The sequence below is a fragment of the Sorex araneus genome, chromosome 3 (genome assembly GCF_027595985.1).
Source record: "Sorex araneus isolate mSorAra2 chromosome 3, mSorAra2.pri, whole genome shotgun sequence".
Taxonomy (NCBI): domain Eukaryota; kingdom Metazoa; phylum Chordata; class Mammalia; order Eulipotyphla; family Soricidae; genus Sorex; species Sorex araneus.
Window position 1 is genome coordinate 25,616,256 of NC_073304.1, and position 26,024 is coordinate 25,642,279.

The 26,024-nt window shown below is 52.2% G+C and overlaps 1 protein-coding gene across 1 annotated transcript in view; it reads right to left on the minus strand.

The window, feature by feature from the left end:
* Window positions 1-630: 630 nt before the first annotated feature.
* Window positions 631-26,024, minus strand: part of FLVCR2 (FLVCR heme transporter 2) — a 63,104-nt gene continuing 37,710 nt past the window's right edge. Inside the window, exons 4-10 of the mRNA XM_055132019.1 lie at window positions 16,576-16,643; window positions 13,691-13,794; window positions 9,728-9,838; window positions 8,093-8,198; window positions 7,849-7,960; window positions 7,271-7,326; window positions 631-2,059 (exon numbers count right to left, since the gene is read on the minus strand). Of these exons, the coding sequence (XP_054987994.1) occupies window positions 1,973-2,059; window positions 7,271-7,326; window positions 7,849-7,960; window positions 8,093-8,198; window positions 9,728-9,838; window positions 13,691-13,794; window positions 16,576-16,643 (644 nt within the window). The 3' untranslated portion in view covers window positions 631-1,972. The remainder of the gene's footprint in view (window positions 2,060-7,270; window positions 7,327-7,848; window positions 7,961-8,092; window positions 8,199-9,727; window positions 9,839-13,690; window positions 13,795-16,575; window positions 16,644-26,024) is intronic.

Consider the following 26,024-nt stretch of genomic DNA (forward strand, 5'->3'; position numbering starts at 1 on the left):
ACCCGTACGACAATCGGCTGGGAATGTTCACGCGGGACAAGATCTGTAGGTTAAAAGGAGGTAAGGGGGGGTGCTGGAGCAATAGCACAGCGGGAGGGCGTTTGCCTTGCACGCAGCTGACCCAGGTTCGATTCCCAGCACCCCATATGGTTCCCTGAGCACCGCCAGGAGTAATTCCTGAGTGCAGAGCCAGGGGTGACCCCTGTGCATCGCCTGGTGTGACCCAAAAAGAAAAATAGAAAGAAAAAAGAGGTGAAGGGATATTCTTAGTAACCTCTCAGTATCAAGATTGCCAACCACAATGCCCAAAAGGAGAGACAGAGGCACAGAGAGAAAGGGAGAAGAAAAACACCTGCCATAGAGTCAGGCAGGGGGTGGGGAGTGGAGGGTGGAGGGAGGGAACCTGGGGACACTGGTGCTGAGGAAATGGACACTGGTGGAGGGATGCGTGTTGGAACACTGTATGACTGAGACCTAGTCACGAAGTTTTGTAAGGGTCTGTCTCACAGGGATTCCATTTAAAAAGTGAAAGAGAAAGAAAATGGGCCCCTAGAAATGTGTAACCCAAAGAGCCCCCTCTGGACAGCCCGGGCCTCTGCCGCACCCCAGCCCTCTCCCCACGACGGCCGTCTCAGTCTTCCGAGCTGGGCCCCGTCCCTGCATGTGGTATGCCGTTCCCGCCTCACCAGGGAACAGGCCGAGCCCTGTGGAGAATCTTTTATTGCCCTAAAACATCTATTACCAATAGAAAATACAAATCGTGTTTCTTAAAACAAGGGATTCGGTAAACCTTTTGCTAGTACAATTGAAGGGGCTGAAGAGCAAACACCTTTCACCATGACCCAGAGTGGGGAGCGTTTTACACCTCTCCCCCTGGCACCCCACCACCACCACCACCACCCAGAAGTATGAGCCAGAAGCGCTGGGGTGGGCAGGGGAGATGAAACCCCAGCAGGGAGGCCGTGACCAGAGTGCCAACATCCAGAAGGGACCTAGATGTCTTCTTAGGAGGAAAGCCAGACAGCGAGTGAGATGTGGTTGGCTCCCACACACTGAAGGGGGCGTCCCCGAGAGAGGTGGGGTACACACCAGCCAAGTGGCCTCCGTTCCCATCCCGCTCTTGGCCACCTTCTCTCAAAGCAGCCTTGGAGTGACTCTAGGAGAGCCGTGAGTCGAGGTGGCCGGAAGTGGGCTGCACTGGCCTCTCTCCCAGGGACATGGGCGCGCGGGCCGGCCACTGAGGCCTCGGAGCAGTGTGAGGTAAGGAGTCCGAGGGAGGCGGTGCGGGAGGCCTGGGCAGGGACTAACACGAGAAAGAGGCAGAGGAGCACCCCCGTCCGGCCCGTGCGAGGACATCGCCCCGGGAGGTTCACGCTCCCAAGCCCATTTCTCCCTCAGATTGGCCACAAGAGTGTTTGTCCAGTTTATTGATGTTTGCAGGTTTGGAGACAGACCCCTGTGTAAGGCCACCACCCTCAAAAGGGTTGGTGCTAAAGGGGCGGGGTGGGGGGGGTGTGGAATGGGGGGAGGGTCTTTCTCTCTCACAGATATTCAGTGGCTCGGCTGGAGCCCCAAGAATGACCCTCGTCCAGCACAGCTGCCGCCTGCTCTGGGCCCAGAGGCTCCTGAGGCCATGGAGACACTAGAAAAGTTAATCTCCTGAATAAACTCTCTTTTCACGATAATTTGGCAGGCTTTCTCCACGAGGGACAGGTGCGGGAGGCAGGGTCCGAGTCCAGGAGTCCAAGGCCTCCAGCCCCCCTGCAGCCCCGGGGGAGGACAGGGCATCTGCATTTGGTGAAAGGTGCCATTCTCCACCGCCAGGCCCCCGGCCGCCCTCGAGGGGCTTCCAGGAGGCAGAGACACCGCCCTGCGGGCCACAGATACTCCAGCGCGGGCAGTGAGGGGGCTCCTCAGCCGAGGGGCAGCTGTTCTCTGTGTGCCTGAGTCGTGGCCTGACCACCGGTGCTCCTCAGAAGTGCTCCTCGGAACCAGCAATGGGCGCTTTGTCGATGCTCACCTCCTCCACCGCCGCCTCCTCCTCACCCTCCTGGAGTTTCTACAAGGCAAAGCAAAGCGTGAGACGCGAAAGCGAGAGACGGACACAGGGAAGGCACTTGTCTTGCATGTGGCTAACCCTGGTTGAGTCCCTGGCACCACACAGGGTCCCCTGAACACCGCCAGGGGCCACTCCTGAGCACAGACCCTGAGCACTGCCAAGTGTAGGGAAGGAAGGAAGGAAGGAAGGAAGGAAGGAAGGAAGGAAGGAAGGAAGGAAGGAAGGAAGGAAGGAAGGAAGGAAGGAAGGAAGGAAGGGAGGGAGGGAGGGAGGGAGGGAAGGAGGGAGGGAGGGAGGGAGGGAGGGAGGGAGGGAGGGAGGGAGGGAGGAAGGAAGAAAGGAGGAAGGAGGAAGGGAGGGAGGGAGGGAGGGAGGGAGGAAGGAAGAAAGGAGGAAGGAGGAAGGGAGGGAGGGAGGGAGGGTGGGAGGGAGGAAGGAAGGGAGGAAGGAAGAGAGGGAGGGAGGGAGGAAGGGAGGGAGGGAGGAAGGAAGAAAGGGAGGAAGGAAGGGAGGGAGGGAGGGAGGGAAGGAGGGAGGGAGGGAGGGAGCCCTTAGGTGCAAAGAGGCAGGACTTGGGGGCTGGAGTGATAGCACAGCGGGTAGGGCGTTTGCCTTGCACGCGGCCGACCCGAGTTCAAATCCCAGCATCCCATATGGTCCCCTGAGCACTGCCAAGGGTGATTCCTGAGTGCATGAGCCAGAAGTGACCCCTGTGCATTGCTGGGTGTGACCCAAAAAGAAAAAAAAAAAACAACAAAGAGGCAGGACTTGGCCCTGTCTCTCAGTCTCTCTCACATTTAAGAAAACAAGGGCCAGAGGCCACAGGGCACCCCCAGGACGACAGAAACAAGAAATGGCATAACTGCTTCCTAAACACACACATGCACAACCACGAAACACCATCAAAGACCAAACCGAGCCAACCCCCCACGCCACAAGCCGCCATATCGGTGCCAGTGAGCGCCACGGTTCTAGGCTCTGGGACTAGAAGAAGCAAAGGCCACCCCCCCCCCCCAGCACACGCTGACCGTCAAGATGCTGCCCAGGGGCTGGCCGCTCCCTCCACACTCCCCACCACCCCACGCGGCAGTGGAGAATGAGGACCACCTTTCCAAAAGACAGTGTCAGAGTGGGGATGGAAGTGACATGGTAAAATCACACACAGATGGAGGCAACGAAGATGCTTTTGTTGGTGTTTCCGAAGGCCACACTTGGCGATGCTCAAGGCTCAGTCCAGGACTTACTCATGGCTCAGAGTAGATCGTATGCTCAAGGGTCACTCCTGGTGGGGCTCGGGGGACCACATAGGGTGCTGGGGACTGAGCCAGGCATGCAAGGCATATGCCTCCCACCCCCACTGTACTCTGTCTGGCCCCAGCAGAGATCATCTTTATAAAGGCAGGATGCACGATCGCATTCATAAACTCAGTGACATGTCTACACTACGAACATAGAAACCGGATTTGAGGTGATTTTGACTGGCTTCCCAAGGGACGGGCAATTCACAGGCACAGATTTCTGGGTCCTGCTTGTTAGATGGGTTTGGCATGAGCACAGACTGAAAATCACCCCAGGACTCACACCCAAAGAAGTAGACACAAGGGCCAGGAGTATTGCTCCATAGTTGGAAGCCTGCCTCATGAGCTGGGGGAGAAGGCAGCTGGAATGGAGAGGGGATCACTCAGTTCATGGTTGGAGGAATCGTTCAGGATGGGAGATGTATGCTAAAAGTAGATAAAAGACCAAACATGATGGCCTCTCAGTATCTGTATTGCAAACCCTAATGCCCCCAAAGTAGAGAGAGAATGTGGGGGAAATTGTCTGCCATAGAGGCAGGGGGAGGGCTGGAATGGGTTGGGGGGAGGGTATACTGGGGATATTGGTGGTGGAAAATGTGCACTGTGAAAGGGAATGTGTGTTTGATCATTGTATGACTGAAACTCAAACATGAAGGCGTTGTAACTGTATCTCACAGCGATTCAATGAAAAAAGAAGAAAATCAGCCCAGGGAGCCCAGGGGGCGGCAGACACCGCCAGCCGCACCCACCCAAGGGCTGAGGTGAACGTGGCGTCTCAGGGACCAGCAGGGCTCTGGCACGCACGGCCATGGCAGCTGCCACGTCGGCCTTCTTGACCTCAAGCCTGCTGGCGTCAGGCCTGGCCAGCCCAGCCACAAGGAGACTTCATTCAGGCCAGGAGTGACCGGTCAACAGGGCTTGTCCTGTCCCCAACCCACACTCACCGGCCTCCACAAAACCATACTCAGAAACGTGGGTTCCCGGGCGGAGCCTGGCCACAGTCCTGAACTCGAGCTGCTCTCCAGAAGGACACAGGACCCAGCAGACGTACACATCGGGGTGGGTGACGCCCACCCCCTCACCCGGATTCTCTGTTTTGTTCTGTTTTGTTTTGTTTTGTTTTTGTTTGGGGACCACACCAGTGACACTTAGGGCTGACTCCTGGCTCTGCGTTCAGGAATTACTCCTGGCAGTCTCGGGGGACCATATGGGACGCCAGGGATCAAACTGGGGGCCGCTGCATACGAGGCAAGTGCCCCAGCTGCTGTACCATGGCCCTGACCCTGTTTCAGTCAGACCTAAGCATCGCCCTGTATCGCCAGCATAATTCGGCCAGATTTGCTCCCTGCACACGGTACCCTTGCTCTGACGCTGAATTTGAATCATGACAGTGACCACCGTGAGCCACTCAGAGGCGGGATATTATGAATGACACTCCCACACACAACACACCTGCGTCCTGGGCTCAGCCAACAGGACTGTCTTTCCAACCACCATGCAGACCAGGACACAGGTGAGGGCCCTCAACGCGGAGTGAGTTATCCCATGACACAAAGACAAAGGACTAAGAACAATCACTCCCTACAGATGGTGGTAGAGGGGCAGCACCAACCCGGAGCCGGCTGCAAGGACAGCACCTGAAGGGAGCACCTAAACACTGCCCAGACAGGGATGGACGGGACACGGGAGGGGACCAGCGTGTGGGAAGCTGCCAGGCTCTGTGAAGTCAGCCAGCAGATAGAAAACCAAAGGGAACTAGGTAAACCCACAGCAAACCACCTGAGAAAATTCTCCAAATGTCACTGGGTCAGCGTGGAACTATAACTCCAAGTGTCACTGGGTCAATAGGAACTATAAGTGACTCTGTGCTGTTGGCCCAGTCAGCCTCTAAATACAGCAGCATTGGGGGCCAGAGTGATAGGACAGCAGGTAAGGTCCAGGCTTTGTATGCAGCCGACCCTGGTCCGATCCCCAACATCCCAGGAGGAAGCCCTGACACACCCCCTCCCCCAACACCAACAACAAAATAATAAAAGGAGAATCTCACATCACAGCCTGGCTTGAAACCTGCATCCCTAAGAGCAGGTTCCTGGGACTGGAGCAATAGCACAGTGGGTAGGGCGTTTGCCTTGCAAGCGACCGACCCAGGTTCAATTCCCAGCATCCCATATCGTCCCCCAAGCACCGCCAGGAGTGATTCCTGAGTGCATAAGCCAGGAGTAACCCCTGTGCATCGCTGGGTGTGACCCAAACCCCACCCCCCCAAAAAAAAAGAGCAGGTCCTTTCTTCGTGGCCCGGATATGGGCCCATCTGCACTGTGGCCGGGACCTGGGGCTACATTCCATCATTCCATTCCTAGGCTTTCCTCTCCCCAGGGCACCCCCACTTCTATATGCTCCCCCACACAGTCCATGTCTGCCCGTGCCAGAGAGTGAGAGCAAAGACAAACAGAAAAGCGAGCGTCAGCCCCATTATCCAGTGCCATGCCCATGTGTGCCAAATCTACTGGATAGCTTTTTTTTTTTTTTGTCTCAGAAAACTGGCAAAGATTTTTCAAAATGACAAAGCACTCCTAGCACTCCTGGGCTTCAATGGCGGACTTTGGCAGTGGGGGTAGGATGGTTCTAGGGGATGAGAGTCTGGGAAAGGGGCGTGATCACAGAGCTTTCCTTAGAAAATGCTGCGCTTCCAGACCTGGAGAAATAGTACAGCAGGTACGGCACCTGCCTCGCATCCAGTCAATCAACGTGGGTTTGATCCCCAGTACCCCAGAAGGTCCCCTGAGCCTGTCAGGAGTGATCCCTGAACACAGAGGCAGAAGTAAGCACTGAGCATTGCCAGGTGTGACCCAAAAACAAATAAACAAACAAAAAATGCTGCACCTCTGAACACACACAAATATGTAGAAAACTCAATCTCTCAAATTCTGCCATATAGTTAATCAATCAGTGCCAGGGAAAAAGCAGAGAAAAAAATTACATGCACAGATGGGGTGCCCAGAATATTTATACGGTATTGCTTCTAACAGTGACTGGAAACCATCTGAGTGTCCAGAGACAAGAAAACCACCATCACACAAATCACAGTTCATCCACAGAACACTGCTGTCATTGAAAGTTTGTCATGGAATAAGGGTCTGATAAAGTGTTCCTAACAAAAGGGACAGAATTTCATATTTTAAAAAATAAGTACATCTTCAGACACACATGCACACACTTATGCAGGTACAGACATCTACAGGTGAATGCAAAATTAACAGTATCTCGGCACAGGAGAGGTAACACAGAGGGTAAGGCACCTGCCTTGCATGTGGTTGATTCAAGCCCTGGCATTCCATACAGTCCCCTGATCACGGTAGGGAGTAATTCCTGAGCCCAGAGCCAAGAGTAAGCCCTAAGCACAGATGGGTGCTTTGCCCCAAAACAAACAAGAAAGAGTAGCAGAAAAGCAGGAAAAAATTCCATGCACAGAAGGGGTGCCCAGAACACTTATCACAATATTGGTTCTAAGTTATCCAGTTATACCCATATATGCCAAGTCTACTGGATACCATTCTTTTTTGCTTTTTTGGGGTTTTTTTGGGTCACACCCAGCGATGCACAGGGGTTACTCCTGGCTCTGCCTCCAGGAGTTACTCCTGGCAGTGCTTGGGGGACTATATGGGATGCTGGGATTCGAACCCGGGTGTCCGCGTACAAGGCAAACACCCTACTCGCTGTGCTATGGCTCCAGCCCCTGGATACCATTTTTGTGATACCATTTTGCCAAAGCACTCATGAGGCTACAGGAGACCACATTTGTGATGACAGAACTGCTCTCTGAGGCACTGGACACCAATTCGCTCCGGAAGCACTTCTGCCCCCAGCCAGCCTGGGACCCCCGTCTCAGCCCAGCATGGTCCCAGCTACTCACACTCTCAGGAGTTTCTTTGCTCACTTTCTGTCTCCGGAGATCTGCCTTAATGAAAACTGAGGACGAAGGAAGAAGGAAGAGGATTATTGAGCAGATCGATGGTCAACTTCTTATAGGGGGCCTGTAGGAAGTTGTACCTCCGGGTCACAGGTACCCCAGACCGCCTGGTCCAGAAGCTACAGCACCACCAGCCTCGGGCCTTCCAGAGGTGACAGCAGGGCCTGAGTGGCTGCAGCCAACGACACTCACTTTCATTTAGGGGCCACATGTGTACCCCCGTCTCCACTGCTCACAGCAGGCCTCATGGTTAGGAAATAGCCCGGGCCATAACCAGCTCAAAATGGCCCGGGTCAGAGGCCAGCCAGGGATCTCAGCAGCCTGCGGGCTCCAAAGCTCATGCTGAAACCATCAAACCCCAGTCCTGTCTTGAAAACGTTCCTACAAGCCCTTCTGTCCGCCTTGAAGTTACCCCCACCCCTGATCTGTAGGATCAGTCAAGACCCCGGGCTCCCAGACTGCCAGGCCTAAAAGCCAGGAGCCACCCACACCTCCCACCTCGATCTCAGGACACGACTCACCGGTGAGGAAAGCACCGAGCGTGAGGAACACGCACAGGAAGATGTTCCCGGACATGGTCCCGTAGTGGTCGATGATTTGGCCCTGGGAGATGGTGAAGATGATCCCGAATACCTGAAAAGGCGCAAAGAATGGGTGCCAGGGGCCACCTGGGAGGCCCCACCCCACCCCACCCCACTGAGCTGCCACCAGCAAACAGGGAACAAAGAACCAGGGCGCTGGGGCTGCCCCCGAATCAGGCCCTACCTGGGCAGACACGTTGAGGAGGCCTGAGGAGATGCCTTCAGACTCAGGGTAGGTCAACTCCACGGCAAACTCAAACCCCAGCGGGAGGTAGCCCGTCATGAAGAAGCTGAGGGCCAGAGCACAGAGAGAAGGTGACAGGAAGTCCTAGAGCGAAAGAACATTTTCCCAGGCAGAGAAACACTGTGAGGGGACCAGGGAAGTGGCTCGGCGGGAGAGTTGTTGCTCCACCCGTGGAAAGCTCTGGGCTTGGTCCCCAGCACCGCAGAAAAGGCAGACAAGGAAGCAACTGCCCTCGGGAGCCATACCAAGGCCAGAGGGACCCTGCAGGCCTGGCCGCGTGCTCAGGGGCCCCGCGTGGGTTGTTCTCCGGGGTTCCCACAGGACGCGCATCATGGACAAGGTCCTTCAGACAGTGTGGGAGTGCCTGGAATGCCCAGGTCTCAGACAGTGTCCTAGGCTCCAGGCAGTCTGCCGGGCTGGGCAGCAGCTTCTCCTGCTCTCGGGAGCGGAGGGAGGAGCTCAGAGCCCTTCAGCAGCCGCCAGAGGGAAGCCGGGACAGCAGCTGAGAAGGATTCGCTCACTCGCTCGCTCGGTCCCTCGCTCCCTCTCACTCCCACTCTCTTTCTCTCTCCCTCTCCCTCTCCTTCTCTTTCTCTCCCCCTCTCTCTCCCCCTCTCTCTCTCCCTCTCTCTCACCCTCTTTCTCTCTCCCTCTCTCTCTATCCCTCTTTTTCTCTCCCTCTCTCTCCCTCTCACTCTTTCTTTCCCTCTTTCTTGCCCTCTCTTACTTACCATTTCTCTCCCTCTCTCCTCTTCTCCCCCTCTCCTCCTCTCTCTCCTCCCTCTCTTCTCTCTCTTCCTCTCCCCTCCCTCCCTCCCTCTCCCTCTCTTTCTCTCTCCCCCTCTATCCCACCCTCTCTTTTTCTCTCTCCCCCTCTCCACCTCTCTCCTCCCTCTCTCTCCCCTCTCCCACTCCCTCCCTCCTTCCCTCCCTCCCTTCCTCTTCCCTTCCCCCTCTCTCTCACATACACATACACACACACACACACACACACACACACACACACACACAACCACAGGAAAACAACAGAACAACGGGCCATGGAGCTGAGCAGAAACCTCTGCTCCCTGCACTTGCTCATAGAAAATTCCATTTCTGGTTCCTCTATGGCACCAGGCTGCTGGCAGTTTTCACATCTCTTTCCTTCCCCACACGTTTTGTCTTTTCTCTCACAGTCCTTCAAACAACCCTTCAGGCAGGCCACTCTGACCTTCCCTTGTAGATGAGGAAACTGAGGTTCAGGGCGGCTGGTGTTGGCCTGGGCTGAAATAGACAGCCAGCACCCGAAATGACACCAGGGTCCAAACTTCTCAGTCCAAATCCCGGGGACTCCTGGTGCGCCCACGTCATCGCAGGCAGAGCTAGAAGGGACTCGAAATACCGGCAAGGCTCCCAGAGCTGGAAGGACACACTCGTCCCCGCCACAAGGACGGGTTTGGCAGTGGCAGAAAGACTTCAACAGTGCACAGGCATCCAGACCTCAGGGAAGAGGCAGCCGAGAGGTGGATATGGCTTCCCAGCAGGTCAGATGCCCCCGGAAGCGCTTCTGCGATGTCGCCAGGAGATGAGACTTACCCCAAGGTGCCGGCAGTGACGAACACCACCCACAGGTGTTTCAGGTCCAGGGTCACTGTGTACACCACCATGCCCACCACAGCCATGATATACACCGCCAGGGTGGTCTCCCTACAGCAGAGGGACAGGCGCCGAGCGTCAGTCTGGAGAGGGGCTAGGGATCCCCTCACTCATCCCACAGCCTCGCAGGGGCTCCCGCTGTGCATCGAACCCCTCCCTTGTGCCAGGACACCTGGTCTCACGGGGCTTTCTGGCCATAAAGCTGGTGAGACAGAGGCAGCGCTTCACAGATAACTGTTTAGCTGCACCATAGGGGAGACGGGGGAGGAGGACACGGCCTCGGGCATGGGGGTTGCAGCAGGACCTGCAAAGAACCTTCTCCGATTTTTTTTTTTTTTTTTTGCTTTTTGGGTCACGCCCAGCAATGCACAGGGGTTATTCCTGGCTCATGCACTCAGGAATTACTCCTGGCGGTGCTCGGGGGACCATATGGGATGCTGGGAATCAAACCCGGGTCAGGAAGGAAGGAAAAAGGAAGGAAGGAAGGAAGGAAGAAAGAAGAGGGGGGGAGGGAAGGAAGGAAGGAAGGAAGGAAGGAAGGAAGGAAGGAAGGAAGGAAGGAAGGAAGGAAGGAAGGAAGGAAGGAAGGAAGGAAGGAAAGAAGGAAGGAGGGGGAGGGAGGGAGGGAGGGAGGGAGGGAGGGAGGGAGGGAGGGAGGGAGGGAGGGAGGAAGAGAGGGAGGGAGGGAGGAAGAGAGGGAGGGAGGGAGGGAGAGGAGAGAAAGGAGGGAGAGGAGAGAAAGGAGGGAGAGGAGAGAAAGGAGGGAGAGAAGAGTTTATAAGAAATGAATGACTGCCTGGTTTTACAAATGAAAACACTAAAACTCAACTCATGTTTCTCATCCAAAGCCGCCCATGGAGGCTGCTGCTGGGACTTGAAAGCGTGCCTCTGCTGGTGGCGCACAGGAATGACAGAACACTCCGCAGTGGACTTTTTGAAAAAGCTCAAGGTCAGGGTCCCCAGAGGATGCCCTTCCCAGCCACACTTCAAAGCAGCTGCTGAGGGTAAGGCCCTTCCTCCCTCCCACCCCCAGCCCGCTCCTGCCGATCCCACGCCAAAAGCAACTCCACAGACATCCGTCGCTTGCTCACCCCACTAGCAAAACTCTTTTCCTTTGCCACATTAGTTTAAGTAAAGCTTTATCTTATGGCACTGACCTGACATGATTTAGAAAAGTGCCTGCGGGGGTCTGGGGAGAGAACTCAAAGGGCAAGTACACATAAGCTACATGAGGGAGACCCCAGTTCAATCTTCAGTCCTGAGTTCTGCCAGGAGCAACTCCCAGCCATGTGCAAAGAGGAGCCGCTGAGCACTGCCGGGTGTGGCCCCAAACCACAAACTCAAAAGAAAACCAAAACATATCAGGAGGGCAAGAGAGATACCCAATGGTCTGGAGACGTGCTCTGCACGCAGGAACCCTGCGTTTGCTCCCTAGCACCGCAAGGTCCCCCAAGCAGCAGAGCCACTGCAGGGGGTAGCCCTTGAACACAGCTGAGTGTGTCCCCTCTCCCCAAATAAAAGGAAAGTGCAGGGGCTGGAGGGATAGCACAGCGGGTAGGGCATTTGCCTTGCACGCGGCCAAGCCGGGTTCGATTCCCAGCATCCCATATGGTCCCCTGAGCACCGCCAGGGGTGATTCCTGAGTGCAGAGCCAGGAGTAACCCCTGTGCATTGCCAGGTGTGACCCAAAAAAAAAGCAAAAAAAAAAAAGGAAAGTGTATGTAATCCCAGCCAGAGATAAAGACATCCATACTGACTGGAAGTACGTGGGCAATAGCACAGCAGGCGGGGGTCTTGCCCTGCATGCAGCTGACCCAGGTTGGATCCCGGGCATCCCATATGGCCCCCTGAGCCTGTCCAGAGTGATCTCTGAGGGGACAGAGCAATAGTACAGTGGGTAGGGCGTCTGCCTTACATGGTGCTGACATGGGTTCAATCCCCGGCATCCCAAATAGTCCCCTGAGCACCACCAGGTGTGACCCAAAAAAAAAAACAACAAAAAAGAAAAGAAAAAAAAAAGTGATCCCTGAGTGCAGAGCTAGGTGTAACCTCTGAGCACTGCTGGGTGTGCCACGCCCCTCCCCCCCCAAAAAAAACCCAAAACAAAACATGGGCACCTCAGGGAACAGAGGACAGAATCAGCTAGGTCCTACAGCCCATCTTTTTGGGCTGGGAGCTAAAGCTTTTGTGCGACTGCTGTTCCGAGGTCCACGGGCAGACTCAGGAGTGAGGGTTCCTGGTGAAGAAGGTTCAGGAAGCGTGCTCCCCGCCTTGCACTATGATCTCCAGTTGGTCTGAGTCATCCACTGCCCACGCCCCAGTCCAGCCAACATTCCGATCCCTCGTTCCTGCCACCGCAGAGCAAGCCTGGGAGAAAGGGACACCACTGTTCTCGGGCAGGGCGGGGGGGCTGTCCTCCCGGCTCTCTCCTCGGGCCAAAGCAAGCAACAGACAGTGACAGAGGCAAGGCGGAGTAGGAACGAAGCAGAGCCCAACTGCTCTCGTGCCCGGCCAGGCCTCCACCACCCAGGGGTGACCTCAACTGGCCTGGGGCTTAACTCTGCACCCAGAGCATGTCCTGGTCCGGCCAGAGCTCACGGAGGCCTGCTATGCAGCCAGGGATGGCCAGTCCCTGTCTACCGCCTGCTGACCTCAGACCCTCAGAGGCCTGGAGAGAGCAGCCCTGAATGCGGCCCTGCAACCCAGCACCTGCCGTGACAGCCTGCATGAATTAAGCACCGACTGCATACCGAGCCCTGGGAAGATGCACGAGAGGATGGTGCAGAACGGCTTCTCCAGGCCTGGCTGCAGACGTGAGGCACCCACGCTGCTCTTCACAAGTTGCAGATGCCCCCTCCCCAACCCAGGGCTGGCCGGTAGGGAATCTCTATTTGAATAAGCATCTGGGTGATGCTGGTTGCACCCTAAAATCTCAGGTATACATCTCTGAGCTCTTAAAACACACAGGGCCTTCACGCCCAAACAAAGCAGGTCATGAGGCCAGAGCGGTAGCACAGCGGGTAGGGCGTTTGCCTTGCATGCAGCTGACCTGGGTTTGATCCCCAGCATCCCATATGGTCCCCTGAGCACCACCGGGAGTAATTCCTGCTTGCAGAGCCAGGAGTAACCCATGAGCATCTCCAGGTGTGACCACAAAGGCTAATAAAATCAATCAATTAATTAAATACCTATGATTAAAAAAAAAAAAGGCAGGTCACAATTTTTACCAACAAGGTCTTAGTTAATGATTCTCAACATGGACAATGGGTGGATGGAGGGCCATGGGCGGGGTTGTTGCTAGACCCAACGGGGAGGACATAGTATCTCTAAGGGCACAATAAGTTGTGTGTGTGGAGACTTCTTATTTGGTTACTTCAAGAAGATAAAATTTTAGGGGGGCACTGAGTGATTTTTCTCCTGGAAGGGGAGGCTGTAGACTAAGTACAAGTGGGGCCCTCAGCCTAAGCAGTGAGGTGATTGTGCACCAAACATAGAGGGAATAAGGAGAGAGGGTCCTGTGAACCCCCGGGAACAGGCAAGGAATCACCTTCTTGTCTCTGTTCTGGGGTTTTCACAGACTGTCCTCAACCCCCCCACCCTATGGCAGCTTGCCACATTCCTATTCCTTTCTCCCTCCTTGACCCCCCATACCCTTGGGGATGAGGGGAACGGAAAGAGCCCAGCTCTGGGTCTCATTCCAGGTCTCCTCGCTTACCCTCCTGAGACCCTCAGAGGACAAGCCTGCCTCTTGTAAATGAGGCTCCGACAAGACCAAATGGCTGCCCACTGTACCTGTCCACCCAGATGCTGTACCTCCGCCTTTGGAGCTGTGTTGCAATGACTGTATCCCTTTGGATCCAGGGTCCCCACTCACCAGTCTGGGAGGGAGAGGCCAGCACTTACTTGTAGGTTTTAGACCTGTCCAGCCAGAGTCCTGCAATCATGGCCCCAAACATCCCCGCAATGATGATGGTCAGGCCGATTCTCCCAGCATTCACTTCTTCCCCCTGGAAAATCACAGCCAGTGATCAGTCAGGAAGGACACAAGAGCCCAGACAACGATAGAAGGCAAGCAGTGGGGATGTGACTTACAGACAGTACTGGGGCAAGACGGCTTGGAAAATGCTGCCAGCAGAGAGAGAAAGCCAAGAATGGCTGCTCCTGCCAGCACTGAGTGACTCTGTGTGTGTGTGTGTGTGTGTGTGTGTGTGTGTGTGAGAGAGAGAGAGAGAGAGAGAGAGAGAGAGAGAGAGAGAGAGAGAGAGACCAGTGCCAGGGATTTGCATCTGTCCTCAGAATGACTTTTACATATATATGTAAAACTGTACAATGGGCAGAGTGTTTGCCTTGTGTGCTGCCAACCTGGGTTCAATCCTCAGCACTTCATATGGTTCCCTGAGTCCGGCCAGGAGTGACCTCTGAGCACAGAGCCAGGATTAGGTCCTGGGATAATCAGGTATAGCCCCAAGCAACCCCCACATAAAAGATAGGTATATTGATAGACACATGAATACATGGACATGTACATATACACATAGAAAAATAAAGGTGTATGTATAGGTATATGTAAATTTTAATATAACAATATTTTTCTCTGTATTATACATATAAGCACATGCATGACATGATTACCATATCAGTATAATGAATGTGTCCTTCACTTTCAAAAATTTCACGTCCCTTTATAATTCAGGTATACATTTAAACCAGATTTGATCCTTATGGTCACCTTTTCTTTGATCTCTTTTTTTTTTTCTTTTTGGGTCACACCCAGTGATGCAAATGATCCCTATCATTCCTGGCTCTGCACTCAGGAATTACCCCTGGCAGTGCTCAGGGGACCATATGGGATGCTGGGAATCGAACCCAGGTCGGCTGCATGGAAGGCAAATGCCTTACCCATTGTGCTATCACTCTAGCCCCTCTTTGATCTCTTTTATCACTGATCTCACTTCACAGATGAAGAAACTAAAAATATTCCACATATTCCACACTTAGGAATTTGTTTTCTTTGGGTTTGGTTTTTGGGCCACACCCATCACTCCTCACAGGGCCCAGGGGACCATACCCACTGTATACTCTGTCCAGCCCTACAGTAAAGTAGCACATCCATTGTCCTGTGTGTTTAATTAGGAGCCAAGCACCATGCCAGGAATTTTGTGCCAGCATTCACCGAATGCCTCTTATTTTTCCCTCTTCCCCAGGAATCAGTATTGTTTTGGGAGGGGAGAGGGTGCCCCTCCCCCCTCCCAACTCAGATATGCTCAAGGCTTACTCTAGGCTTGGTGCTCAGGGATCGCTCCTGGCAGGGCTCGGAGACCATATCAGGGATCGAACCTGGGTCGGCCGTATGCAGGGGCAAGTAACCGGACCCTCTGCACTATCCCTCCAGCACCCAGAGTCAGTATTTTCCTCCAGTGAGGCCCTGTAAGCATCACCTATGAGCCCAAGTTCTGAAGGCATCTACGAGGCGCAGAGTCAGGACTTGGGCCTGAAATACTGAGAGCCCTGCACACTCAGAGGGTGGGGCCTGGAACTCCAGACGCCCCTCCTATCGCCCCATCTAGCCCTCACTCATTCTGAAAACTCATTTGGGAAGGGTGGGCAATTCCTGGCAGTGCTCAAGAGCCACCTGGAGCCCAGCCAATGGAGCTGGGAGCAAGAGACGGAGGGGGGGGGGGGTGCCAGGAGTGGAACCCAGGGCCTTGCGCTCACAAGGAAGATGCTCGGGTGCTCTGCAGCTGGAGCCGCATCTCCGGCCCAGTAAGGACGTTTTCAGGCTTTTGTTGTTGCTATTGTTATTGTTACTGTTATTATTTGTTTGGGGAACCATAGTGGGGGGGACGGGGGGCGGGGTCACTACTGGCAGTGCTCAGGTGACCATGAGGTGCCAGGGATCAAACTGGGGACTGGCCACATGCAAAGCAAGAGCCCTGCCCGCTGTACTATCTCTAGGGCCCTGGAAACATTTTTTTATTTGTGTGGGGATTTTTGGTTTTTGTTTTGTTACTGGGTCATACTCAGTGATGTTCAGGGTTTACTCCTGTCTCTGTGCTCAGTGATCATTCCAGATGGGGTTAGGAATCAAACCCAGATCAGCTGCATGTAAGGCAAGAGCCCTTCCTGCTGTAGTACTTGCTCCTAAACCATTTTTTTTTTCATTTAGGCCACACCCAGCAATGCTCAGGGGTTACTTCTGACTCAGCACTCAGAAATCAATACTGGTTGTGCTCAAGGGACCACGTAGGATGCCAGGGATTGAACCTAGGCCAGCCACATGCAAGGCAAATGCCCTACCTGCTTTACTATTGCTCTGTCCCCACCCCAGTCCCGCCCCCCAACGTTTTTTAAAACTGTTCATCAAGCTACTAATAATTCAAAATTAAACCTGACCCACATTTTGCCACGTAAATCTATATGGATGGACATCTACCTATTGTGTGGCTACACACCCTGCTAAGGCCAAAGCACATTATTGCTCTTGCAGCCTGGCTTAGAATCAGTCCCGAATTCCGCCTCACTTACAGAAAAGACAGCAGAAGCTCAGAGACAGAACCAGCCTGTCACACAGCTCAGCCCCATCAGAGCCGAGGGGGGGGGGGGCGGGGGTGAGACCCCACACCATCTCCCTTCAGATCCCAGGAGCATTCCTCTAGTAGTACCACGGCAGCTAGAACTGGGGGTGGCAGAAGTGGGAGCTCAGAGTCAGCTGCCCCACTAGCTTCTGCTACTACGAGACTCAGCAATCACCTCCTCTCCGGCCCGGCACGCTTCGGGAGCCCCCTTACCGGGAAGTGTGCGATCACCACACGGTTCAGCAGAGTGGATAAGGCATAAAACACACCGGTATTCAGACCTGCAGGAGAGAGGGAGAAATAGGGTGTTAGGGTCTGCTGGCTGCGGGGACCTCTGCTGACTGACAGTTCCGGCAAGGGGCGGGAGGTCAGAAAGCACCAATCACCCCTCACTGCCATGAGCAGAGAAGAATATGCCAGGAGACAGGAAACTACCCGGAGGTTTCTCCTCCAAGGAATCCTCCACAACCACAAGAAGCGTCAATGTTTACAATGTTTACAATGTTACAATGTATACAACTGAAAAGACGGGCAGATACAATTCCACTCTTCATTGTATCCATTCTTCTTGTCTGCCTTGTCTTCCTGCCTTGCCTGAACCCTTTCAAAGAGCACACCATTGCCCTCCAATCCCCTTTAGGCCCAGGAAGATGGGCTCTGGAAAGTTCTTACTCCCAGGTGGGAATCTACATCCTCCTAAGCCCTGACTAGAGCCCCACCCTCTGGGCTGCCCCCAAAAAGCACCCAGAAGGACCCCTGGAAGAAGGGGATGTCCCCAGTGCAAGGAAAGTAGTCTGTGGCCACCCGTTTGAGCACCCTTGAGATGCCATGATGACTCGGAATGGCTCCACAGCCCTGGTCTCATACAGGACTGGCCTCTCAGGACAGCCCAAGAATGGCTTTCTCCCAGATTCAACAGACACCGCATCCCTCGGGGCCCTGTCTGTCACCAGAGACTGTTCCCAGCAGCAGCAGCAGCCTTGCCTGTTGTACGGGGTTCCCAGAGGAGTAGGATGCCAGGGGAGGGACAGCAGCTGCCGGGCCAGGCCCAGTGTCAGCACCGCAGAGAGCCGCCGTGGGGCTGGTGGGATCCCTGGACCCAAGAGTCCTCAGTCCTGCCTGCTCTGCTCTGCAGGATCCCACCCCCCCCCCTCCCCGCAGACCCCGCTCAGGATCCCAGTCTCCACAAGCAGGTGACCTTGGGTTAGATGCAACCAGGCTGGGCTCACTGCCACAGCGGGGGGGTCAGGAGAAAAATGTCACCCAGTGTCCTAACAACAGGCAGGCGGATGGCCCCGGGGACTTTGAGGCTCTCCGTACCTTCTTACACAACTCTCACCCCAGGTTAACCTTTATACACACACCCAGCCACTTACAAATTCTATTCCGCCCTTGAGAGGGTCTGAATGGAGACTGGAGACGAGGCATTCCTGGGGAGGACGAGGGGGAGGGCATGTGGGCAGCTCAGAAGCTGCTCTCAGCCAGCCTCCACCCTGCACAGTAGCAAAGGGGACAAGGGACACTGAGCCACGTTCAGCCTCAGTGGGCACATCTGTCCCTACTTGGAAGCCCTAATGGAATAGAAGGGGGGGGTGGGGTGCAGAATCCAGGGGAAAGAGAGAAACTACGCTGGCAGCCTGGGGGGAAGAAGACAGCCACCCCCAACACGGCTTTCATGACCTTGGCTGGGCCATTTCCTGCGTGGGAGGTGGGGGCTGGCTGGTTTGGTAAAACTGGACGGGGATCTACCAGCATAACCTGAGAGCAGTGAGAAATGCAAATTCCTGACCCCCTCTCAGCCGGACCTCTGCAGGAGCCTGAGGGGAGGCTGGCAACCTGTGTGCAAACAAACCTTTCAGAAAAATCTGCCAGGGTTCAAGTCTGAGGTCCCCCTGGTACCCCTCCATGCCAGCGAGGACACCTCCTTCCAGCCAAGGCGGGGTGGAGGGGAGAGCAGGGGTCCACCGTGGAGGCCCAAGCTGATTCCTCGGGGTGCAGCTAAGAGAGTTAGGAGCGTGGGGATGGTTTCGGGGACCCATCCTAAGGGAGGGGCCCCTCTCCAGGTCCGGAAAAGGTGTTGGCAGCATGGCGAAGCTCACCAGCATAAGATCCACCGCCCACCAGCAGGCGGGCAAGGAATGTGCGGTCCCCCCCGGAGTGGTCCTCAGAGGAATACAGTCACTTCAGCAATGCCCAGGTCACATCAGGGCCAAATTTGGGGGCTGCAAGAATGCAGGGAAGACCTGCCAGTCCCAGGTCTACATTCCCCATGCGCCTGCGGAGGCCAAAAGAGACACAGCTCCCCTGAGCTTCTTTCTCTTTGTCAGGCCCAGATTTTCAAAAACTCATCAGAAGGGCACCTGCAGCACCCCAGGCCTTTGAGCTGAAGTTGCAGATTCTTTGAGGGCGGGGAGGGGGAGTAGAGAGATGATGCAACAGGTAGGGCATTCACCTTGCACGGGCTGACTCAGGTTCCATCCCCGCTACCACATACGGTTCTCCGAGTACCGCCAAGAGTGATCCCTGAGCACACAATCAGAGTAAGCCCTGAGCAGCACCAGGTGTGGCCCAAACCCCATCTCACCCCATCCCCGAAAACTGCAGATTCCCAAGCTCCTCTGTCCGTCTGCTAAAATAGGGCTCTGGGGAGAGAGCTCCAGAATCGGCCATTTACCGCCCTAGAAATTTCTTTCTTTTCTTTCTTTCTTTCTTTCTTTCTTTCTTTCTTTCTTTCTTTCTTTCTTTCTTTCTTTCTTTCTTTCCTTTTCTTTCTTTTTGGATCACATTCAGCAGTGCACAGGGGTTACTCCTGGCTCTGCACTCAGGAACTACTCCTGGCAGTGCTGGGGGACCTATATGGGATGCTGGGAATTGAACCCGGGTCGGCCAAGTGCAAGGCAAACGCCCTACCTGCCATGCTATCACTCCAGCCCCCCTCTTTCTTTCTTTCTTTCTTTCTTTCTTTCTTTCTTTCTTTCTTTCTTTCTTTCTTTCTTTCTTTCTTTCTCTCTTTTTTTCTTTCCTTCTATTTTTCAATAAAAGTAAGGTATCTTGCCCTTTATTACTTAGGTAATACAAAAGTCCACACAAAGATGAAAAACAGCTTGAAATTAACAGAAGCGGACAATGCACATTAATATACAAGACAATGGGCCCATATTTAATACAGTATGTCTTACCACGAGATGCTGTTAATAAAAAGTTTGTTTTCTGGGGCTGGAGCAATAACACAGCAGGTAGGGCGTTTGCCTTGCACGCGGCCAACCTGGGTTCAATTCCCAGCATCCCATATGGTCCCCTGAGCACTGCCAGGAGTAATTCCTGAGTGCAGAGCCAGTAATAACCCTTGTGCATTGCCAGGTATGACCCCCCCCAAAAAAAGTTTGTTTTCTAACTTGAAATGTCTTCATTTCACTATTAATATAAACAGATGGTTTTTCTCCTTCATTGGCTAATACACTGAATACACTTTTCTAAACTTACCCCCTCCCTCCATATATTTAAGTAACTTTAAATTTTTCACCGAGTGTATTTGATATCTAAACACAGTATTAACTTGGAAAATAAAAAAGAAAACACTTAATAAAATTATGGAGAAAAGACTCCAAGAATTCAGGAGGCAGAGATTATAACAGATATGTGGTTATTTTCTAGGAATCTAGGCAAATTTCCTTCTTCCTATGTTACTTGCTTTAAAAATCTTGAAACTATGAAATACTTCCTATGTAAATTTCAGTGATGTTACATTTTCGACTCACCTTCTACCTAGCAAATACAAATTAAAGGCTGCATTTTACTAGTGCAGTATTTGATGTGGGAGGAAAAAAAATCCCCTGCCCATTTAACCGGTAACAATGTGTTCCCATTTCTAAGGAAACAATTAGAATTGTCAAATGACCCTATTTACTGTTTCTTGGAAACCTTTAGACACCAAGGCTCACTTTTAACTTCTAGGGCATGAAGGATTTTGGAGCAAGGTTTGTTCCAGGAGGCCCTCCAAAGTCCTATCTGTTCGTTTCTCTTGGGTGCACAGACGCCCGAGCAAGCGCAGATGCCTGCAACACTGAGCACCACACCCAGCAAGAGGGCAACTGCATCTCCGGCTCCCACTGCTTCAACCACAGGCAGCACTGAGAGCCGAGAGCAGTGAAATGAGGACTATGCCCCACGGGGTGGAAACGGAGGCGTCATGATGAGCTCTGGAGCTGTCTGCTTTCTGACTCTTGAGAGCTGAAGGTTTCAAAGAAAGGGTGCAAAGATAATTTCTGACTTGAAATACCCCTTTCCTGGAGCCCCGGATGCTGAAACTAGGAGGTTCCACATGCCAGCGCCTTCCAGGGAGCAGGCACTACCGAAATCTTTTTCTTTTTCTTTTTCTTTCTTTCTTTTCTTTCTTTCTTTCTTTCTTTCTTTCTTTCTTTCTTTCTTTCTTTCTTTCTTTCTTTTCTTTCTTTCTTCCTTCCTTTCTTTCTCTCTCTTTTTCTTTCTTTCTTATTAAATTACTGTGAGATATACAGTTACAAAGTTGTTCATGATTGAGTTTCAGTCATACAATGTTTCTGGGAGTTTCTTAAATCCATTGAGAATAAAATTGACCTTTCCCCCAGCACCCCCTCAACTTTACTTAAACACCCTATTTCATTGAGTTGCTCTTGATGATTTGTCACAGGCATTCAACATTCTAACACCAATCCCACCACCACTGTCACCTTCCCTCCACTGTTGTTTTCATTTCTCAACCGCCCCTAAAACCTGTCCCCTTAGCAGGCTCAAAATAACTTTTTTTCTTTTTTTTGCTTTTTGGGTCACACCTGCGATGCACAGGGGTTACTTCTGGCTCTGCACTCAGGAATTACTCCTGGCAGTGCTCAGGGGACCATATGGGAGGCTGGGAATCGAATCCAGGTCGGCTGTGTGCAAGGCAAACGCCCTACCCGCTGTGCTATCGCTCCAGCCCTCAAAATAACTGATTTTATATTGCTAGTTACCACTAAATAGCTAACAAAGGGGCCGGAGCGATAGCACAGCAGGTAGGGCATCTGCTTTGCACACGGCCGACCCGGGTTCGATCCCCGGCATCCCATATGGTCCCCCGAGCACCGCCAGGAGTAATTCCTGAGTGCAAAGCCAGGAGTAACCCCTGAGCATCACTGGGTGTGACCCAAAAAGCAAAATAAAATAAAATAAATAGCTAACAGAATTATCAAAAAATATTTCAGTCAAAGAAAATCAGCCAGGACCAAATATCCAAGAAACTCTGGCATCTAATTGATCCCTCTCGAGATTTGGTTATGAGTCTCTGGAACAAGCTGGTAGACAAGCTTACACGGCAGTGGTGGCAGGACGTGGGGTCTGAGTGGCCTTATTTATTGGTAATGGCCAAGGTGGGGGAAAACAGACGCAGGCGAGGAATATGGCTCAGAAGCAGAGCGTGGGCCTCGAGTATATCAGGTCCTGGGGACAGTTCCTGGTACAGCAAATAAAATAAAACACGAAGACCGCCAGCTCCCAGATTGCGCAAGGCTGGGATGAAAGAAACGGTGCTGACCCACAGCACTCACAGTAGGGGATCTCAACCCCCCTGCAAACCATGGTCACATGGGGCTGCTGGTTAAATGCAGAGTCCCAGAGCCGAAAAGATAGCCCAGGACTGAGGCGCTAGTCTTGCATTCCTTGCTGCTCCTGCTCAGATCCCTGGCACCACATACAGTCCCCAGAGCACAGCCAGGAGTGACCTCTGACTGCAGAGCCAGGAATAAGCCCTGAGCACCCCTAGGTGTGGTCCAAAATTTCAATGAAAACAAACAAACAAACAAACAAAGACAGAAATGAAAATCTTCCAGGTCAAATCTAATTTTCAGATGTGAATAATTTTTAGCAAAATTATGTATCTGATTTGAGACATGTGTACAGTATAATGTGTAAGGTGGTATAGTATACACGTGTGTATAGTATAACATAATGAATTTAGCAATTTATAGCATAATGAAACTCACATTTAGCTGCATTTCTCTTATTCTCTCTCAAACTTGCCTAACGGTGGGGTCAGAAGCACTTCGGGGAGACCGAAGTGATAGTACAGTGGGCAGGGCATCTGCCTTGCACCCGGCTGACCCGGGTTCGGGCCCCAGCATCCCATTAGGGATGTCCCCCGAGCACTACCAGGAGTGATTCCTGAGTGCAGAGCCAGGAGTAACCCCTGAGCATCGCCGGGTTTGACCCCAAAAACCAAAAAGCAAAAAAAAAAAAAAAAAAAAAAGCATGTCAGGAAAAACCAAATGAACCATAGGTCCCGTAGCTTGGAGAACCACATAGACAACCAATCAATCCAATACCCAACACATCTGGTGCAGTTCAGCTGCATAAGAACTACTGTCTACCTTGGTGAAAGCTACCTCAGAGTAAGGAGAGGGGATGAGAAAGCAGCAAGTTTTCTGAGGTGCAGGCCACATGTATGCATGCAGGGATTTTAGGCATAGTTACCCTAGAAGTTTTAAGTTCAATTTGAGAAGTTATTAAGAGGGTAGAGAGAAACAAACTGTGGGCACAGGAGAGGTAAAAGCACTGCTCTAAGTAAATGGCAAAGCTGACACCGAAAGTCCCACTTTCCCTTCCACGCATGCCAGCTCTCAACTTCCCAGTCCATATTAAAGGTTCTAACTCCAAAACATCATCACCCATGTCCAGCAAGTGTGGCCATGAAGTGCCATCATCTGCCTGGCTTCCAGCGACATACTCTTCAGATACAAATCAGAGGACAATAAAAACACCACGTGAGGCTGAAGCAATAGGATAGGGGACTGGACACTTGCCTTGCATGCAGCCGACCCAGATTAGATCCCTGGCATCCCATATGGTCCCCTGAGCACCGACGGGGTGATCACTGAATGCCTAGCCTGGGTAACTTCTGAGCATCATCAACATGGCCCAAATACCAATAATAGTGGTTATAATTTTCTAAATTTTAAAATAAAATAAAAACACCATCTGTACTATATAAAAGGTATGAGCCATTTCCCTCCTTATAATCCAGCTGAAAAATGTCATGAGGAGGAGCAATACTGGAAGGATTGCAGAGGATTTTATTTTATTTTATTTACTTATTTTTTGCTTTCTGGGTCACACTCGGCAATGCACAGGGGTTACTCCTGGCTCTGCACTCCTGGCGGTGCTCAGGGGACCATATGGGATGCTGGGAATCGAACCCGGGTTGGCCGTGTGCAAGGCAAACGCCCTATCCGCTGTGCTATTGCTCCAGCCCCAATGCAGAGGATTTTAAAGCATACAATCATGGAGGTCCTGGCCCAGGCCCAGCAGTGCTAGGGGTTACCCCTGCTCTATACTCGGGAATCTACTCCTTGCCAGGGATGAACCTGGGTCAGTCACATGCAAGGCAAATACCCTAGCCATTATACCATTGCTCCAGCTCCTGCCTTTTAAAATTTGAAGCAAAGAACATTAGGAAAATGCAGAGAAACCTGAGGGCTCAACACCATCTTTATGTATAATCTATGAGCTCTCAAGGGGCACACTGAGGGGCATATTAGGGCATATCAAAGGGCATATTAACCCCCCATTCACTGTCATTGTCACTGTCATCCCGTTGCTCAATCGATTTGTTCGAGCGGGCACCAGTAACATCTCTCATTGTGAGACTTATTGTTATTGTTTTTGGCATATCCAATATGCCACGGGTAGCTTGCCAGGCTCTGCTGTGCGGGCGCGATACTCTTGGTAGCTTGCCGGGCTCTCCGAGAGGGGCTGAGGAATCGAACACGGGTCGGTCACGTGATAGGCGAACGCCATACCGCTGTGCTATCGCTCCAGCCCAAAAAATGGCTGGTCAGTGAAGGTCAGTTCCAAAATCTCTAGAACTAGATCCAACTTGCTTCGAAGAGAGCAACCCCTTGGCAACTGATTTTTGGAGGACAAAATGTGAGACAGGACATGTCCCCCTAAGTTCACCAGGCAGGGAAGCAGCACTAAGGATTCCTTTCCGCATGGAGAGGCAAATGGGACAGTGGTGAGGAGATGAGCCATGGCATGGATATACAAAGGTGGCATCTAAGCTCCGCTGCTTGCTAGCTGTTCAACTCTCGGCCATGAAAATCATCTCTGGGAGTCTGGGTTTGTGCGTAGTCCCGGCTGAACCCTTAACAACTTATTAGCAATCTCATATAGAAAGGCTTAACAGCCCCTGGGTGAAATACAACAATCTTCACATCCTCTCCTCTAAGTAAAGTTTTTTGGAGCATTTTCAGCAGTTTATTCATAACAAACAACAGAAAATAAATTATTTCGGTTCTGCTTTGAGGTAGGGGCTGGGGTTAGGGATGGAAACATACAAAATATGGTAATGGGAAGGTGTAATGGTGGTGGGGTTGGTGTTCAAATATTAAATGTAGGGGCTGGAGCGATAGCACATCGGGTAGGGAGTTTGCCTTGCACGCAGCCAACCCGGGTTCGATTCCCAGCATCCCATATGGTCCCCCGAGCACCGACAGGAGTAATTCCTGAGTGCAGAGACAGGAGTAAGTCCTGTGCATTACCAGGTGTGACCCAAAAAGCAAAAAAAAATAAAATAAAATATTAATGTAATTAGATATTATGACTACTTTATAAAAATTAAATTAAATTTAAAAAGAATTAGGATCCCAGGGGCTTGAGTAATAGTACAGCAGTAGGGCATTTGCCTTGCACATGGATGACCTAAATTCAATTCCTGGCATCCCTTGTGATCCCCCAAGCATCACCAGAAGTAATTCCTGAATGCAGAGCTAGGAGTAACCCCTGAGCATCGATTGGTGTGATTTCCCCCCCCGCCAAAATAATAATGACTATGGTCCCACCTCTGTCAAGGAATGTTCTGAAGACAACAGGAGATGATCCATACATGGCCCTTAACACACTGTGTGACACAGTAATGGCCCTGGACTACTTGATTCATACCTGTGATTAAGCCTAAGAACCATTTCCTTCCTGGAAAAGAGGCCTGTCACCAAGGACTTTGCTACTCAGGACAGAAGGCCTCTCTCGGTTCTTGGGCCAGAATGAAATATGTACAGACATCCACATTCATGTGACTCCCCAGAAGGCTAATCCTAGCCTTGGAGGAAAATGCTAATAAAATATATCTAGACATAACAAAGTAAAATGGTTTCTAGAGGCTCAGAATGGAATTTTTCTCCAATTAATCTGATCTCAAATTAATTGACAATTTACTTCTGCCCTTTCCTCCCCTTCTAAGCTCTCATTATGCAAGTTAGTAAATTCCATGACATTCTGTTAATTGTGCTTCATTCTTCTTTCTCTGTTCTTCAGCCTGCCTTCAAGTTCACAGGCTCTTTCTTCTGATTGATCAGATCTGGTGTTGAACATTCATAATTTTTAAAATTAGCGATAGCAGGACTGGAGTGATAGCACGGCGGGTAGGGTGTCTGCCTTGCACGGGGCCGACCCGGGTTCAGTTCCCAGCATCCCATATGGTCCCCTGAGCACCGCCAGGGGTAATTCCTGAGTGCAGAGCCAGGAGTAGCCCCTGAGCATCACCAGGTGTGACCAAAAAGCAAATAATTAAATAAAATTAGCGATAGCACAGTGGGTACAGCGTTTGCCTAGCACGAAGCCAACCCAGGTTCAATTCCTCCGCCCCTCTCTGATTG